This window comes from Chaetodon trifascialis, chromosome 8 (genome assembly GCF_039877785.1).
Source record: "Chaetodon trifascialis isolate fChaTrf1 chromosome 8, fChaTrf1.hap1, whole genome shotgun sequence".
NCBI classification, from domain to species: domain Eukaryota; kingdom Metazoa; phylum Chordata; class Actinopteri; order Chaetodontiformes; family Chaetodontidae; genus Chaetodon; species Chaetodon trifascialis.
In genome coordinates this window covers 3,460,739-3,477,396 of record NC_092063.1, presented here as the reverse complement: position 1 = coordinate 3,477,396, position 16,658 = coordinate 3,460,739, and the positions used below count along the sequence as shown (strand labels likewise).

The 16,658-nt window shown below is 41.0% G+C and overlaps 1 protein-coding gene and 1 pseudogene across 1 annotated transcript; one reads left to right on the top strand and one right to left on the bottom strand.

Moving 5' to 3' along the window:
• Window positions 1–5,487: 5,487 nt before the first annotated feature.
• On the top strand, window positions 5,488–6,237 carry LOC139335254 (UDP-glucuronosyltransferase 2B20-like; annotated as a pseudogene).
• A 3,185-nt stretch (window positions 6,238–9,422) lies between these two features.
• On the bottom strand, window positions 9,423–10,409 carry LOC139335283 (P2Y purinoceptor 1-like). Its single transcript, XM_070968813.1, has one exon. It carries the CDS (start codon window positions 10,407–10,409, stop codon window positions 9,423–9,425), a length of 987 nt encoding a protein of 328 aa, XP_070824914.1.
• Window positions 10,410–16,658: the final 6,249 nt, after the last annotated feature.

The window sequence follows — 16,658 nt, the reverse complement described above, 5'->3', positions numbered from 1 at the left end:
AGTACTCATTCTGGTTCCTTTTAGTACGTATATATTATATTATTATTACTGACATAAACAGCATTTAAAAGTAGCTGGTGGAGTTGGAGCTGTAGTTCAATCTATAAGAATGCATAATCTTTTACAAACTGATCCTTTAAAAATACCAACATGTTGAACTTTATAAAATGGAAATGTTCAAGAAAAGCATCACAAAACTGCACTTGTGATACTACAATACAACTCAACATTACAGCTCGTTCAGTCTCTGGCAGAGAGTTACATGAGAAGATTGATATCACTCATGTGTGTCGGTTAAATATGAAGCTACAGCCAGCAGCCGGTTAGCTTAGCTTAGCATAAAGACTGGATGCAGGGGGAAACAGCTAGCTGGGTTTGGTCCAAAGGTAACAAAATCTGCCTCCAGCACCTCCAAAGCTCACTTAATATTATTTTCTCATATGTTTAATCTGTCTTTTTGCTAAGATAAAATAAAAAGCTCTTGCCTGTAGCTTCATATTTAATGTGCAGATGTGAGAGTGATCATGAGCAAATGATTTGTTGGTTACTTTCAGTGTAATTCGATGCTTTTAAGGGCCAGAGTGTCCCGAGACATCATTTCTCTGAGCAAACAGTTACTCTCGGGCAAAGATTATGATGATGGCCACTGATGGTAAGTGTTTCCTGTTTTGGGATAAGATGAACCATTCATAGGAGGTACACTGCACGCTATTCTAGTGGACATTTTTCCTGGCAGGAGTTCAACATGTCTTCCCAAACGACAGCCTTGGGGGGATTGAAGTTGAGGCTCCTCCTGTCACTTTTTCTACCCTCTCTCACATTCAGACTATACACGCACACATAACAGCATCATAAGAAGAAAAATGAAATAACATGAGAGCAAAATCCACCAAATATTACAAAGCAGGCAGGCCTTCAGAAGAGACAACTCCCTCATCTTCCTGTGGTATTCAGCTTTTAAAAATCAAGTCTTGTGTGTTTTCGTTCATGGTTTGTGACTTGCTTACTGCCTCATGAAGTCACTCCATGTTGTCATCACTCACCACAAAACAAGCAAAGCAAGTGAGAGAAACATAGAAGAGTAAGTCTGTATACTAGGAGACAACCCGGCAGCTCTCTGTACTTCCTGTTTATGTCTTATCGTGTTTATGGACGCTCTACATGTGCAGTTGCTTCACTCAGCGAGGGAGTAACTTTATTGCTGCACAAAGCAAAGCATTCCATTAAAACACATTGGGTCTACTTTTAGTCCGTCATATCTGCATTGCAGTCAGTCATTATGCACATATCTATGTGCTGCATAAGTCACATTATCAGAAAGCTTGCTGCAGGGTTTCTCCTATGTATTGTTTTGGCATGCTCTCTGCAGATGATCTCACCTGCGCTGTCACACCTGCGTAGCCTCACATGTTCCAGCTGGGGAAGCTCCATTCTGTGCTACACTCCAATGAAGCAGCCAGCAGAGGGGCTGAAGACCATCGACACAATCGACACGCTGGATAATGTGGCCAGCGACAACACAACCGCTGCTCTTTTTAAAGAAACTAAACCACTCTGCCAAAGTGCTCTCAACCCACCCCCCGCACCCCCGAGCCCTCTCTTTTCATGACACATGGACATATGATAGCAGCAGACAGGGCTTGTCCTTTAATGTTTGCCAGGGCCAGAGTTCACAACGTACACACATGGCAGGGAGAAGCAGCCCTCAGAGGGCGCGTTGTAACAAGTGCAAAGGTCGCTGAGGAGGTGATTGTTGTTGCACAGGGAGGCACGACAATATTTATGCTTACAGACCATCATCACGCATGAGCAGTTTAATGAACAACAGTGACGCCCCTGACGTCAGCTGTGAGGAGTCATTGAAGCACACAATATGCTTCTCAACATACAGATCATCTTAGTAAAGTACAGAACAGTCATGGTGGCTTTAAATATATACAGACCGTGGAAGACATACGGCATGTCCCAATCCATGCTCTTTACAGGTCATGCTAATACTGTTCTCGCAGTTGGTATACCAAGAAAAAAAAATCAACATACTTCACAGTTTTACACCAAGAAGAAATGATGCAATCGTGCCAAAATAAAGTGAACTCGAGCCAGACAGCATGCACACTAAATATGGTCTATTTTTAAATAGCCGTCAAGTTTGACATTAAGGATTTAATGCTCAGCAGGTCGCAGTTGATCAGAGAGCCTGCTCGGGTTATAGTCAGTGCAGATTTGGATTTTAGTTAACGTGTCCTGCCAAGGAAATAGTGCAAACTGTCAGCCTACACAAGTCATTTACAAAAATCAAATTATCATCTCCACGTCCCAGAAAACACTTGTTTAAAGTCCTAAAAAGCAAAACATGTTAGGTAATCAGTGCTGTATCCCTTCACTGTCACACAGGAAGAATCCAAACTAACGAAAAAAAAAAAATATCATCTTCCAGTTAAGACATTATGTGCTCATAGCTCCACTGATCGGACTGCAGCCCCAACAAGACCCACAAATTTGGTTTCATGTCAGATCACTGTTTACCAAAGTCTGACTGATAAACGACCTGATCCCTGAGAATAATCTGGACATGATTGGTTTATGTGAAGATGGTTGAAGTCTATACCCTGTTTTAAAGGTCAAACACATGCTCTTCAGCAGGCCTGCAGGACAGGTTGTCTAAACTGCTTCTAGCTTCTAAATGAACTGCCTGCTTCTCCTTCAGCTAAACCTTTTAAAGACCTCTGGCCATCTCTGGAACGCCCAAGGCTCAAAATTGCTAATTCATCACTTACAACTGGCATTGTCCCCACTAGCTTTAAGACTGCTGTGGTTAATGTGAACTTAAGAAAGCGCACCTTGATCCAGGATCTGAATAAACCAGTTTCTAACCTCCCATTCTGTCCTAAAGAACTGGAAGGAGCTGTGTCTCAGTAACGTTCAGGCCACATTTTACAATAATCTTTTTGGACCTGGTCTCTCTGCTTTCAGGGCCTGTTGTTCCACTGAAACTGCACTTAGTAAAGTGCCAAGTGACATTTTGCTTTCTATTGATTCAGTTGCACCTCTGTGCTTTGATTACTGGTTCTCATTGTGGCTTTTGATACCTGTGATCACAGTATACACCTACACCAACTCAAAAACCATTTGGCGTCTCTGGCCTGGTGCTCGTTTGGTTAAAATCTTTTCTGTCCCAAAGACCACAGTGTATTATTCCTGCTGCTATGTGTAAACAGTGTAAGAAGATGGCAGCCTGACTGTTGGTATTTTAATTTCTTGTCACTTTAGCTCCTTTACATGAGTAATAACCTTATTCTAATTGCTTAACTAAAGTTTGAATGAAATACAGTGAGTTCAAGTGCAGATAAACAAGTGAACTTCATAGTTAGTCTAAAGTTATTTCAATATTTCTAGATAGCACCATGCCAAGTGGGCTACTGCAGCCAACACGGCTGAACCCGACCTAACCCAAACATCATTTCTATCATCTCTTTTTGTGTGATCCAGCCCAACCTGTCAGGTCCCAACAGGTCCCTCTGGGCTCAGGTCAGGTGTCCACACTGTTGTTGTGGTGATAATTTGTTTATGCTAAATGGCCTGCCCTTCATCTCTTCTCCTCATCACCAGGCCCTTTCTTCCCCTGCCAGATCATCAAAGTTAGCATGTGCTTTTTGCCATTGCTTTCTAGTCTTTAAACCTTGTCTGATGTTTTCTGGACTGCCTTATGGAAGGCTATAGACCTTCTGTAAATAAATCACTGAACTGATCCTGTCTGCCTGCTTCTGTGTTTGGGTCCTATCCCTGTCGCCTGTGCTCACTGGCCGTGATAAAATGTTAACTATTAGCGAATGAAGATGCCTGATCTGACCTGACCTGGCAACTCCAGGCAATGGATGGTTAAAATTCTGTCCAATGTACTCTAACTCAAGGCTAATCTACAGTCATGTGGGGATGTTACATTGATTTGTTATTAGAAGAAAGTCACCCAACTGTGCTCTTTAATAAGGAAATGTGGTTTGACAGCAGCATAACAAATTACCTAAATATGTTAATTTTTTTCAAAGAATGTTTCAATGTTAAGTTTTTTTTGCAATGGTGTGAAGTGATTGAGAGACGACAACTGTAGCTTGTTTGACTAAATTAGACCTGTTTGTATCCTGCTTAAGCAGCACTTTTCCACTCTGGAAGTTTGTAAAATGGTATCCAGATGGCGGTCAGGTAGGAGGCAAAACAACCGTAACAGGAAAAAACGGATGAGAAAGGATCAGTTCAGTTACACATTCACGAGCATCTCAACTGTTGATACAAATCTCAAACACTGGATTCATTTAGGTCAGACTATGAAGTCAAGGTGAGTGGTAATTTTTAGAACAAACTGTGTTGCTGCTTGTGTGCTCATTTCAGAAGAATGGCTTTGCCATATCCTGTTTGCCGCATTTCGCAGTGTCTTGTGGTTATGACCTAAATTACAGTTATTATTTGCCATACAGACCAAACTTTCAGAGAAGCTGATTCATAGACTTGATTGATAGCACTGCAATGTTCATCGTGTTTGTATAATTTTATTCCAATATTTTTAATATTTTGTATTTAATAACCGGTTGTGAACACTGTTACGGTGAAGTGAGACACTGTACATTTTAACATTGAAAGCAAAAATACAAAACTAAAAACTAAGATAAAGACACTGAAACTCTCTGCAGAGCTTAAAGTGGAGCTGATGTGACCTGTTTCATGTTACACTGAACTGCCTGCAAAAAAAACAAATGTGTGCATGCATGCTTTAACCGGCTCCTGCGAGAGTTAGCAGTATGCTGCAGGTGTCTTCCTGTCTTGATAGAGATATACAGAAAATAAAACCTGTCACACCTTAAATGGAGTCATGTGACCTCCATGTCGACTGGGTGTGTATACAGGCAAATGCTTGCTAATACATTGAGACAGTGTGACAGCTTTGAAAGATGTTAATATGGGAGTTTTTCTGAACTTTGAGGAATGTATGAACTGCAAATACTTGTTCAGTAAGTTCTGTGTCTCCTCTACAGTGATGGGGTCATATCCAGCCCTGGTGTTCATCATGCTGTTTTCATGGATTTTTATAAGAACTTTTTCAACCTGATAGAGGAGAACCAGAAAGCTGTGGCACAACTGATCACCAGCATCTTTGAGAATAAGACACTAATCAAGGAGTTGAAGGAAACTGGATATGATCTTTGTCTGACTGACCCTGCATTTCCAAGTGGAGTGCTGTTGGCACACTATCTCCAGCTTCCCATTGTTTTAAATGTGCGCTGGCTTTTCAGTGGAGAAGCACACTTCACCATCGCCCCTTCTCCTCTGTCATATGTGCCTCAATTGTTCTCTGAGCACTCTGACAAGATGGACTTTTTCCAAAGACTTGATAATATTATCCGTCATGGCATATTGGTTTACATGCACTACTATGTTTCAAATCCACCTTACCAGGCTGTGGGCGATCATTATTTTGGACCTGATGTCAGCACCATGTCTCTCATCCAGGGAGCTGATATCTGGCTAATGCGGGTTGATTTGATTTGAGTTCCCTCGTCCAACCATGCCCAATGTTGTCTACATCGGAGGGTTCCAGGGTATGCCGTCAAAACCTCTTTCATCAGATTTAGAGGACTTTGTGCAGAGTTCTGGTGAATATGGTGTGGTCATCATGGGGACCCTGCTCTGGGAAACAACACCAAACTGGTTGATTGGCTGCCTCAAAATGATATTCTAGGTCACCCTAAAACCAAGGTTTTTGTCACACATGGGGGTACTAATGGGCTTTACGAGGCCATCTACCACGCTGTCCCAGTTCTGGGCATTCCTTTGATCTTTGACCAGTACGACAACATGGTCCGAATGAAGGCTCGGGGGGTGGCTGAGTTTGTTGACTCAATAGATGTCGAGTCCCTGACAAGTGCTCTGAAGAACATTCTAGACCCAGAAAAGCCATACAAACAGAACATGCTCAAACTGTCACAGCTGCATCACGACAAACCCATAAAACCCATGGACAGTGCCCTTTACTGGATAGAGTACGTCATGAGGCACAAGGGCGCGGCACATCTGCGCACTGAGTCATATCAGTTGCCATGGTATGCTTATCACTGTCTAGATGTGATGGCAGTCTTTGTAGCATTTGGTCTGCTGATCTTTGCTTTAGTTTGGGTTTCCTGTAAATGTCTCATTGGACGTTTGATGAAGATGAAGAGGTCCACAACCAAGCCCAAGAATGAATAAATAACATGATGGAACAAGCATGATACTGTTGATAAAAGTAAGACAAAACAGTCCTGTAATTGACAAAGTTACAGAAATTATGGAATAACAACAGAGAACAATGAGCTGAGCTGAACGGGGGCATCTTCATTTCCATGAAGGTAAACTAGAGGGATGAAAGACTGTTCAGACACAATAGGCCACAAATTACCTGATGGGCAATGAGACTCTATAAAAATACTGATTCTGAAAAACTTGAACTTCTGGTTGATCTTAACATTGATGAATAAAATAATAAAGTGCATGAGCCTCAGTTGTCCTTGCTTGAATATAGAAGTTTAGTTCAACACAAAGATGAAGCGTATGGTACTGACTGTCTTCACACTTACTATTTTTATTATTTACTCCCCCTCCAAGTGTTTGGTCTGTTCCTGCTCCTTGGTGCCTTGTCCAAGCTTAATCATTATTTTCATTCAACCAGTATTCCCCTATCCAATGTGGAGAAAATTATCATAAATTCTTAAATAGCATTTGGGTCTTGATTTATCTCAACTACTAGGCCTTTACTTCAAATGGGCTATATTAGAGACAGGCCTTTATTTCTAATTTGCTGTGTTTGATTAAGTATTTTCAGATGTTTTTTCATATCAAGTGTCCTTGTTTTCTGCCTTCCTGCATCCCAGAGCCGGCCCCATGCATAAGTGAACTAAGTGCCTGCTTAGTAGCCCCCCTTGGCCACCAGGGGGGGCCCACAAGAGCATTTGAACAGTCACACAAGAGAGCTTGAAATGTATTATGACTGCAGAGTTAAAGTCAGATAAGATCAACTACTCATATAACAGAAAGGAATACATATTCTGAAGGATGGTGAAAAGAGAATAAAGTCAGTCAGTGACAAGCTGGCTCATTAAATGAAGTGTTCAACTACTGGTAATGAAATTAATGATTAATATTCATCAGAGAAGTGCTTGTTTTAGCACTAATGTTGGAAATGCCTGCCATGGTAGTAATTAAAGATGATGTAATATTAAATGATGATTGCCAATGTTTGACAGCATATGTATTGGTCTGGACTGGTTGATTTATGGTTGTACTTCATAGCTCTGTTATGAGTTGACTTCCCTTGTTAATGGTGTCTATATCATGGTTTAAGCACAATGCCGCAAACAGTTTACAGAATACATATTTTTATTCTATTCAAATATTATTAAATGGAGATAGTATGATTTTATATTTTCAGGGAATAGATAAATAAGATGAATAATTTAAAGAGCAGATGTCTTTGTTTAGAAAGTAAAGGCATTCATCCACATTTTCCTTTTGTTTCCCTTAAAAGGGGTGGCTGTGTCTCAGGAGGTATAACGGTTGTCCACCGATCAGGAAGTTGATAGTTTGATCCCCAGCCTCGGCAGTCCACATGCCGAAGTATACAAATTTTCCCCAGGTCAGACTGAAGTTGTGAACAGTGTTTCCATTGGATAAGAATCTTATTGGATGGTAATGACTGTTGCAGGTGTTAGCGAAACCCTCATGTGTTAGCAGGAAAACTGAGTCATGGATTGTGAAGAACTAGATGTTGACTGCAAATATGCAGCCAATTGCATGAAAATATTAATCAACGGTATACATTTGTTTTTCTTTGATAACTGACCATGGTACAAGCAGGATAATGGCCTTCAAGGTGTGTAATGTGTTCTTACAGATGGTCTTCAATCCGACTTTTTCAGGGATTTTTGTTTTCTATATTTAAAAATAACATTTTCAAGGACTTGCAAGCTGCTAAATTGCACCAGTACGCAGATGACAGTGGAGTACTTAGTGGTGTACTCAGTTGAACCAAGCCATTAACGAGCATCAGATAGCATTTCAACAGCTTCAGGTCTCACTACATGAGCTCAAGTTAGTTCTTAATGCCAGAAAAACCAAACCCATAATTTTTTCTAGGGCTTGTTTCCAATCCCCAGGTTACACAAGTCAGTTGTTTGCCAGGAAAAAGCTTTAAGTGCTTTAGACTGTGGTGATGTTGTCTACATGCATGCATGTCTCTTGTACACTCCACCTTTTAGATTCTGTGTACCACAGTGCTTTACTCAGTGCTGCCATATAAAATTAGGTTGAAGCAGAATCCTGTTATCTTGCAGAATGCATCTTCAAACATCCATTTTTTCCACCTTTAGTTTTCCCATTTCTGCAGCACTTTAATTCCCATCCATTAGCTACCAGACCAATGATGAACAATAAAATGCAAGGTGTATATATACCTTTTATTTATGTTGTTGGTTGTTAGTGTTTTTTATACAGTATATATTTATAGCTTTGTTGTCCCTGTTCTTAGATGTTATGTCCATAGATGTGTAAGTACATTGACAGTAATGAAAAAAAGTCAAATCCCTTGTATGTGTGGTCTTGGTCAATAAAGTGGATTCTGATTCTGACGTGAACATGAGGCAGGACAAGATGTGCTTTCCTTCTCTCTAAATGCAACATGAATTCTGAGGTGAGGGAAACGTGTGATTTTTTTTTTTTTTTTTTCGGACTGAGGACTTCCTGTTCAGATCTTAAATGTGTGCACAAACACATCTAATGCTCACATCAGGCGTTGTTTCACTCTCTCAGCCTTCACAGTGTAACACAAAAGATGATCTGAATTGCCTCGGATGGTTTACGACATTGAGAGTTGATATCTCTTTAATGAAAGGTCTTGAGCAAATGGACTTCCTTGATTACTGAAAGAGACAAAACATGTCATGTGACAACCAGTAGAGAAATACAAGAAGTCAGATGAGATTTCAAAGAACAACTACGTTCATCAAATTAACATAAAAGATAATACAAAAGAGAAAAGACAATTTAGTATCATGGTTTACAAGCTGACACCCTGATTCTAATAAAAAGTTTCTGCAACTTGTTTAATCGTTCCATTTGTTGTGGTGATGAGTTCCCAGATGTTAGCAACTGCAAATACAGTAACTACAACCCTGTTCTAAAAGAAGCATACCAACACAAAGATGCGTAGTTTATCTGAATTTCCTGTTTATTTAGAACATTTTCCAGTATGTGGTTAAAGTATCATGATAAAGTTAAAAAAATGTAACCCTGTACAGCGAAAGTCTTATTCAGGCAAAGAATAAAAAGTGTATGAGAATGACAGAGTTTGCAAGAGCTGCTGTTTCAGCTGTTTGTCCTCCATGTTAAAACTTAACTTGTTAAACATCACCTGCAGATTGTGCCACTGGCTCACGGCCGGAGTGCGACTGAAACAAATGGCTGAACATCCGACGAGCTTGCTGGAGCTGCTGTCTGAGCTGAGCGGGGATATCTTCATGTCCGTGGAGGTAAACCAGAGGGTTGAGAGCACTGTTCAGACACACAAGGCCACGACTTATCTGACGGGCAACGTAGACTCGACTGAACCATCCACGACACATCCGCTGTTTGGACAGAACTCTTGACCAGAGGTTGAGGTTTTTGAGAACGTGATAGGGGATGTAACAAACAGAGAAGAGAAGAATCAAGATGAATAACAGCCTCAAACTTCTCTGTTTCAGTACCTTGTCGATGGTGTTCGTGTGGCAGAGAACAACAATCACATGTCCATAGCAGCCCAGTGTGATGAGGAATGGGATACAGAACCCAGTGAGCGTCCATCCAAGGCTGTATTTCAGGTACTCCTCAACATGCATCTTACTGGTGGTACCGAAACATTGTCCAGTGCTGTTTGGAGATGTTTTGGGATAAAACATGTCAGGAAGACTCTGAACACTCACCAACAGCCAAACCATGACTGAGATGGTCACAGAGTGAGTGACAGTTATTCTTCCCTTCACTCTCATTGGATGGACAATGGCCAGGTACCTGTACACGCTTATACAAGTAAGGAACCCAATGCTGCCATACAAATTCAGGTTGAAGCAGAATCTTGTTATCTTGCAGAATGTATCTCCAAAGATCCATTGACTCTTCATGAAGTAGTACACCACCAAAAATGGGAGTGTGAGCAGGTACAAAACATCAGTGAGTCCAAGGTTGAAAACAAACACATTGATGTTACCCAGTTTCTTCCAGTTGCGCAGCAAAGACTTCAGTCCCCATCCATTAGCTGCCAGACCAATGATGAAAACTGAGATGAAAACAGGAGGCAGGAACCTGTGCTCAAAGTAGATACTGACACGAGGACAGGAACTTTTATTCATTCTGCCTACTGAGCAGAAGTTGGCAAAAACTGTTAAGTCTATGTCTGATCTTGCTTGTGAGAGCTGAAAGACCACATGACCTACTATTTGTTCAAATAAGACTTCCTCTTTGGAACCCTGCTGTCTCAGATGTAGATCTGAGATTACAGACTAATATGCGCATGTGTAACATCTGTAATGTCTATTTGCTTGCTTGTGAACAACCACTGGTCATGCTGTATTTGTAAAAGCAGACTTTGTGGTGAACCCTGTGTTCACATCATCACCTTTATAAGCTTTAACATACTGCAGGTGAGCTGGAAGATGAAGACTTGTGCAGACTTTTTAACTTTGTGCAGTGACAGTTCTGTGAGGCTGTGATGCTCATTATACAGCAAAAACACACTGTTGGACAAAGGCCGAGCTGTCATGGTGACATTAATGTAAAATATTGGCCAGAGGGTGGTGACAAACTCAAGGTTTTAGCAAACCTTTATGAAAAGCTTTATCAGGGTATGGGCACAAGAGAGGAGAGGTGTGTCTAGCAGTGCAACATAAGCTTTCTTTCTGTGTGTATTTCTTACATTGCAGGGACATAAATCTGTTTACACCAGTGTTTCTCAATTCTGGTCCTCGGGCCCCACTGCCCTGCATGATTTAGATGTTTCCCTCCTCCAACACACCTGATTCAAATGATTGGCTCATCATCAAGCTCTGCAGTGGCCTGATGACGACGACAGTGGGGCCCGAGGACCGGAATTGAGAAAGACTGGTTTACACAGTCACATTGTGGGGACTCATATTCCCTATGGATGACTTGGGTTAAAGTTAGGGTTAGGGTTAGGCAAGTAGCGGTTTGGTTGTGGTTAGAGTAACTCTCCAGGAAATGAATGTAAGTCTATGTAATGTCCCCATAAATTATGTGTACATGTCTCAGGTGCCAGCAGAAAAATCCTCATACATAGATTTGGGTTTGCAAAAAATGCCAAAAATGAACTGATGATGCAAGTGATGGAAATGAGTTTGCAATTAAGGGAATCTGGAAAAGGGAAATCATCAGTCATTAGTCAGATGTTCTGATGTCATACAGGTGAAATGTTTCACATGCTCAATATCTATAAAATTTCATGTGTCATGCTAACAGTTAAGGCTAATTTGAATACCTTTAGTTTAGCAGGGATTCACAAGCGAGGATGGGGATGTCTAAAAGTCTATTAGGAGTCAAGTCACTGCATTTCTCTGTGAATCTACCCAGCGTGGGATAAATAAAGTTTCAAAAGCTAAAGTCGAAAGAAGTGGTGAGACAGCAGCCCTGATACCAGTATCAGGTATCAAGTCTGATAAAGTGTGCGTTTACTTGTACTCATAAAACTACTCTGGTGCTATAGCACCTGATACCACTTTACAGCAACGCAGCTTTAACCTCTTGTCAGTTGAGCAGGTAGGAAGAGGAGCAATGTCAGCAGCTTGGAGATGTTTTAGGATGAGAAATGAAGGTAAAAGCAGCTCAGACTGCAAGCTATGCTCTGCTAAACTATCAACAAGCAAGGTGAAGGGCATCTCTGGACTTGTATTACTCACATTGTGAGGACATAAATCTCTTGACACAGTCACATTGTGGGGACTCATCTTCCATCTGGGGACAAAACAAAGTCCCCATAACGTAAATCATTCAATTTAAGTTGAAGCCTTTGGTTATGGATAGGTTTTAGCTGAGGTTACAGTTACTCTCCAGGAAATGAATGTCAATCATCAGCTGAATTAGATTTTTTCTAAATGCACCTGTAAAATGGCAGCAGTTGTGAGACCTCAGCTGGAGGAATTAAGGCAGTTAAAGCAGAACTGGGTAAAATGTTGCATTGTCACTCAATGGGGACAAAACAAACTGTTACAGTGCCAAATATCAACCACTGAAGATGAGTGGTCCAACGTCCTCCAGTTCAAAGTTCATGCACAAACATGCAGTGCAGTACTAAGAAGCCAAGTTATCTCACCAACTCTGTACTTTTTGATAAGGAAACGTAGTTTTGACCGCAGTACAACAAATTCACTAAATATGTTTAGGTTTATTTCCTTTTTTCCTCAATCTTCCTCTGATTCTAACAAAATACATATTCTGTAATAATCAAGCTGTTGCTCTACACTACACTACAATCATAGTTGGGTTTCAAAGCATTAGACTTGCCAGAACTTTGGCTAAGCACCACTTTAACATTTCTGTGAAATGTTCTGGAAGTTGGTAAAAATGTTAAAGTTCAGGCAGAAAGCAGAACAGCTGTAACAGGAAATATAACCTGAGAGAGGGTTTAGAGGGGCCATCTATATAATTACATTTGGCTGCAGAGACGGCCTCTTCTAACATGTAGAGTTATACATTGACCTGCTTTTCAGCTGCTGCATATATCCTCAGACACTAGATTCTTCATGGCTGCAGGGACACATCACGGACTCTCAGGTGAGGATTTTGCTAACAAACTGTGCTGCTGCTTGTGTGTTTTACCTTTTTTATGGACAATATGAAGATCATTCAGAAAGATTTCTTCACACATCACAGGAAGAGGCCTGTTGTTTCGTTAATACATGACTTTGATCTTTACTGTGACTGCTGCTCCGAAAAATCTCACTTGTGCTGAGAGATTATTTAAAACCACAAAGTATATTTTTCTGACAAAGCTTTCATTGTTTTCTTTCTTTGCTTTCTTCTCTTCTCATTTGACGTCTGATCTCAGTCAGGTAGTGCATCCACTTTATGGTTTTGTGATATCCTGTGATTTTCAGAGAGTTTCAGAGCAGACCAATCACAGATTTGAATGTGTTACATCTGTTAATGTTAGTCAAAGTTGAATATTTTACATTTCATAACATTCTGTGCATACTGAAGACTTTACACTGAAGATTTCACTCTTTAATAGTACATAACTGATGCATTATTCTCTCATTGGTCCGTGCAGAAGGACTTTTGACTGCATAACTGGTGCTAAACATTACCTCACAGTTCCAGGAAAAAACGAAGACATTCAGCCGCTGTACAAAGAGCAAAATGAATGGTCAGATTTAGAAAGGACAAGATATATTGTGTCACAGAGGAGTGAACATAAACAAACCATAAATTCAATGTTACACGTAAGGAGTAGCTGGAGACATTTGGGAAAGAAGTGGAAACTTGATCACGCCAAAAGGAAATGCAGGGTCTCATGGGCCTCATGGGCCTCATCAGGAATTTGAACAAGCTCACACACACACACACACACACACACACACACACACACACACGGTGGTATTTCTGTCACTTTTGGGGACATTGCATAGACTTAGATTCATTTCCTGGAGGCTTACCCTCACCATAACCATAACCACTACTTGCCTACCCTTTACCTTAACCTGAACCCAAGACTTCACCCTCCACCCACAGGCCCTACTTTCAGCAGCTGTGGTATGAATATTAAAAGGGATGCAAGAAACAGTAAAATACTACTTTACTCAATATTAAATGATGACAATTTCACTTAATTTTGTATTTATAACCCTTCCCAGCCTGCTTCAAGCATAAAGGCTCCGATCAACCCACTTTAGGATAACTTTCCACAACCAAATGGCAGACAGGGTTAGCAAATACTTATAATTTAACGTCTAGAAAGCTAAGAGCTTGTGAACCCACAATGTGCTGCTTGCTTGTATCTACCTTGTTCCTGGCCCCATGACACCTCAAGCTAATTGTGGGCATGACTTATGGTTATTGTTTTAACCAGCTCCTGTGAGAGTTAGCAGTATGCTGCAGGTGTCTTCCTTTCTTGACAGATATATAGAAAATAAATGCACAGCCGGTCACACCTTAAGTGGTGTCATGTGACCTCCATGTCAACTGGGTGTGTATACAGGCAATTGCTTGCTAACACATTGAGACAGTGTGACAGCTTTGAAAGATGTTAATATGGGAGTTTTTCTGCACTTTGAGGAATGTATGAACTGGAAATACTTGTTCAGTAAGTTCTGTGTCTCCTCTACAGTGATGGGATCATATCCAGCCCTGGTGTTCGTCATGCTGCTTTCAGCAACTCTGTCCTTCAGTTGTGATGCTGGAAAAGTGCTGGTTTTCCCTGTAGATGGGAGCCACTGGATTAATATGAGAATCATGGTGGAGATGCTTCATTCTCAGGGCCATCAAATAACAGTAATACGTACCTCCACCAGCTGGTATGTTTCTGAATTTTCACCTCATTACACCTCCATCACCATCACCCAGGAAAGTTCCCAACACCTCGAGAATCAAGCCTTCATGACCTCGTTTTTGAAGAGATCAATAGAGATCCGTCGGAGGAGAAGCTCACCATGGGCTTTTCTAGATTTTTATAAGAACATTTTCAACCTGATAGGGGAGAACCAGGTAGCTGTGGCAAAACTGATCACCAGCATCTTTGAGAATAAGACACTAATCAGGGAGTTGAAGGAAACTGGATATGAAACTGGATATGACACTAATTAAGGAGTTGAAGGAAACTGGATATGATCTTTGTCTGACTGACCCTGTATTATAAAGTATGAGAGTATAAGTATATGTATACTGCCTAAGTATAATATATTTTAGCTCTAATGCAGCATTATACACAGTTTCCAATTGCTGCATTTCTCTGTGAATCTCCCCAGTGTGGGATAAATAAAGTTTCAAAGTCGAAAGTGGAAAGAAGGGGTGAGACACAGGAGCCCTGATGCCAGTATCAGGTATCAAGTCTGATAAAGTGTGCGTGTACTTGTACTACTACTATGAACATGTATTACTCACGTTATGAAGACACGTGACTGACAATCACCTTCCAGGAAATGAATGTAGATCATGAGCTGAATTAGATTTTTTTTCTACATGCACCTGTAAAATGGCAGCAGTTCATGTGAGACCTCAACTGGAGGGTGGATGGTAAACCTTCATACTGTCAAGTGCTTGCTCTAAAAAGGAAATTGGGAAGTTCAGAGCAGAAAGGTATGCTGTTACACTACCAGAGGCCATATCTGAACAACAGAAATTGGCATAAAATTAATAAAAGGTCTTATTCATCCAGGGTGGATCAGAGTATACAGTCCTGTCCGTTGAGGTCATTGCAGAGATATTAAGATTGTGTTTCTCTGAACAGCTTGGATGTTAAAAGATGGGAAGAATTCAGATAATGTTTCTGTTGAACATTGTTTCAACAACCACTGAAGAGCCAGGTGGCTCCACAGGTTGGCTACACAGACAACCATTCACACTCACACTCACACCAAGGGGCAATTTAGAGTCATCAATTAACCTAATAAGCATGTTTTTGGTCTGTGGGAGGAAGCCGGAGTGCCCGGAGAGAACCCACGCATGCACGGGAAGAACATGCAAACTTCACACAGAAAGGCCCAACCTGGGAATCGAACCGGTGACCTTGTTGCTGTGAGGCACATGCACTCCCTGCTGCGCCAGCATGGTAGACGAGAACCAGAAAGCTGTGGCAAAACTGATCACCAGCATCTTTGAGAATAAGACACTAATTAAGGAGTTGAAGGAAACTGGATATGATCTTTGTCTGACTGACCCTGTATTGCCAGGCAGAGTGCTGTTGGCACACTATCTCCAGCTTCCCATTGTTTTAAATGTGCGCTGGCTTTTCAATGGAGACGCACACTTCGCCACTGCCTCTTCTTCTCTGTCCTACGTGCCCCAGTTGTTCTCTGAGGACTCTGACAAGAAAGGCCTTATTCATCGAGGGTGGATCAGAGTATACAGTCCTGTCCGTTGAGGTCATTGCATTGAAATATTAAGATTGAGTTTCTCTGAACAGTTTGGATGTTAAAAGATGGGAAGAATTCAGATAATGTTTATGTTGAGCATTGTTTCAACAACCACTGAAGAGCCAGGTAATATGAGTGACATTGATAATGAGAGATTTAATATCTGGGACTCCCCATCAGTCAGTTAGTTAACAAACTGTGTTGGCACAAAGTGTCCCTGAGTCCATGCAGTAATCTCCTTTATCATGATAATATCATCAGTCATGATATTATCACCTGTTATCAGCTTAATGCGGCGAGCAAAAATTGAAGTTTCACGATATAAAAAAACTAGAAAAAGAATGTTTTTCTGAATGAGGAAATCAAGTAACTACACTTAGCGGGAAAAAGAAAAAAGACGACTAACAAGACTAAGACAAAGACGACTGAAGACCAAAGAACAGAAAAGGACTGCCTGTCTGCTCCGTGCTACAGACGGTATATTCGCTCCAGGGTGTCTGATGACCAACAGGCTATCAC

Coding starts and splice junctions, on each gene's coding strand:
- LOC139335283 (XM_070968813.1), bottom strand. CDS start 10,409: ATGAATAAAAGTTCCTGTCCTCGTGTCAGTATCTACTTTGAGCACAGG.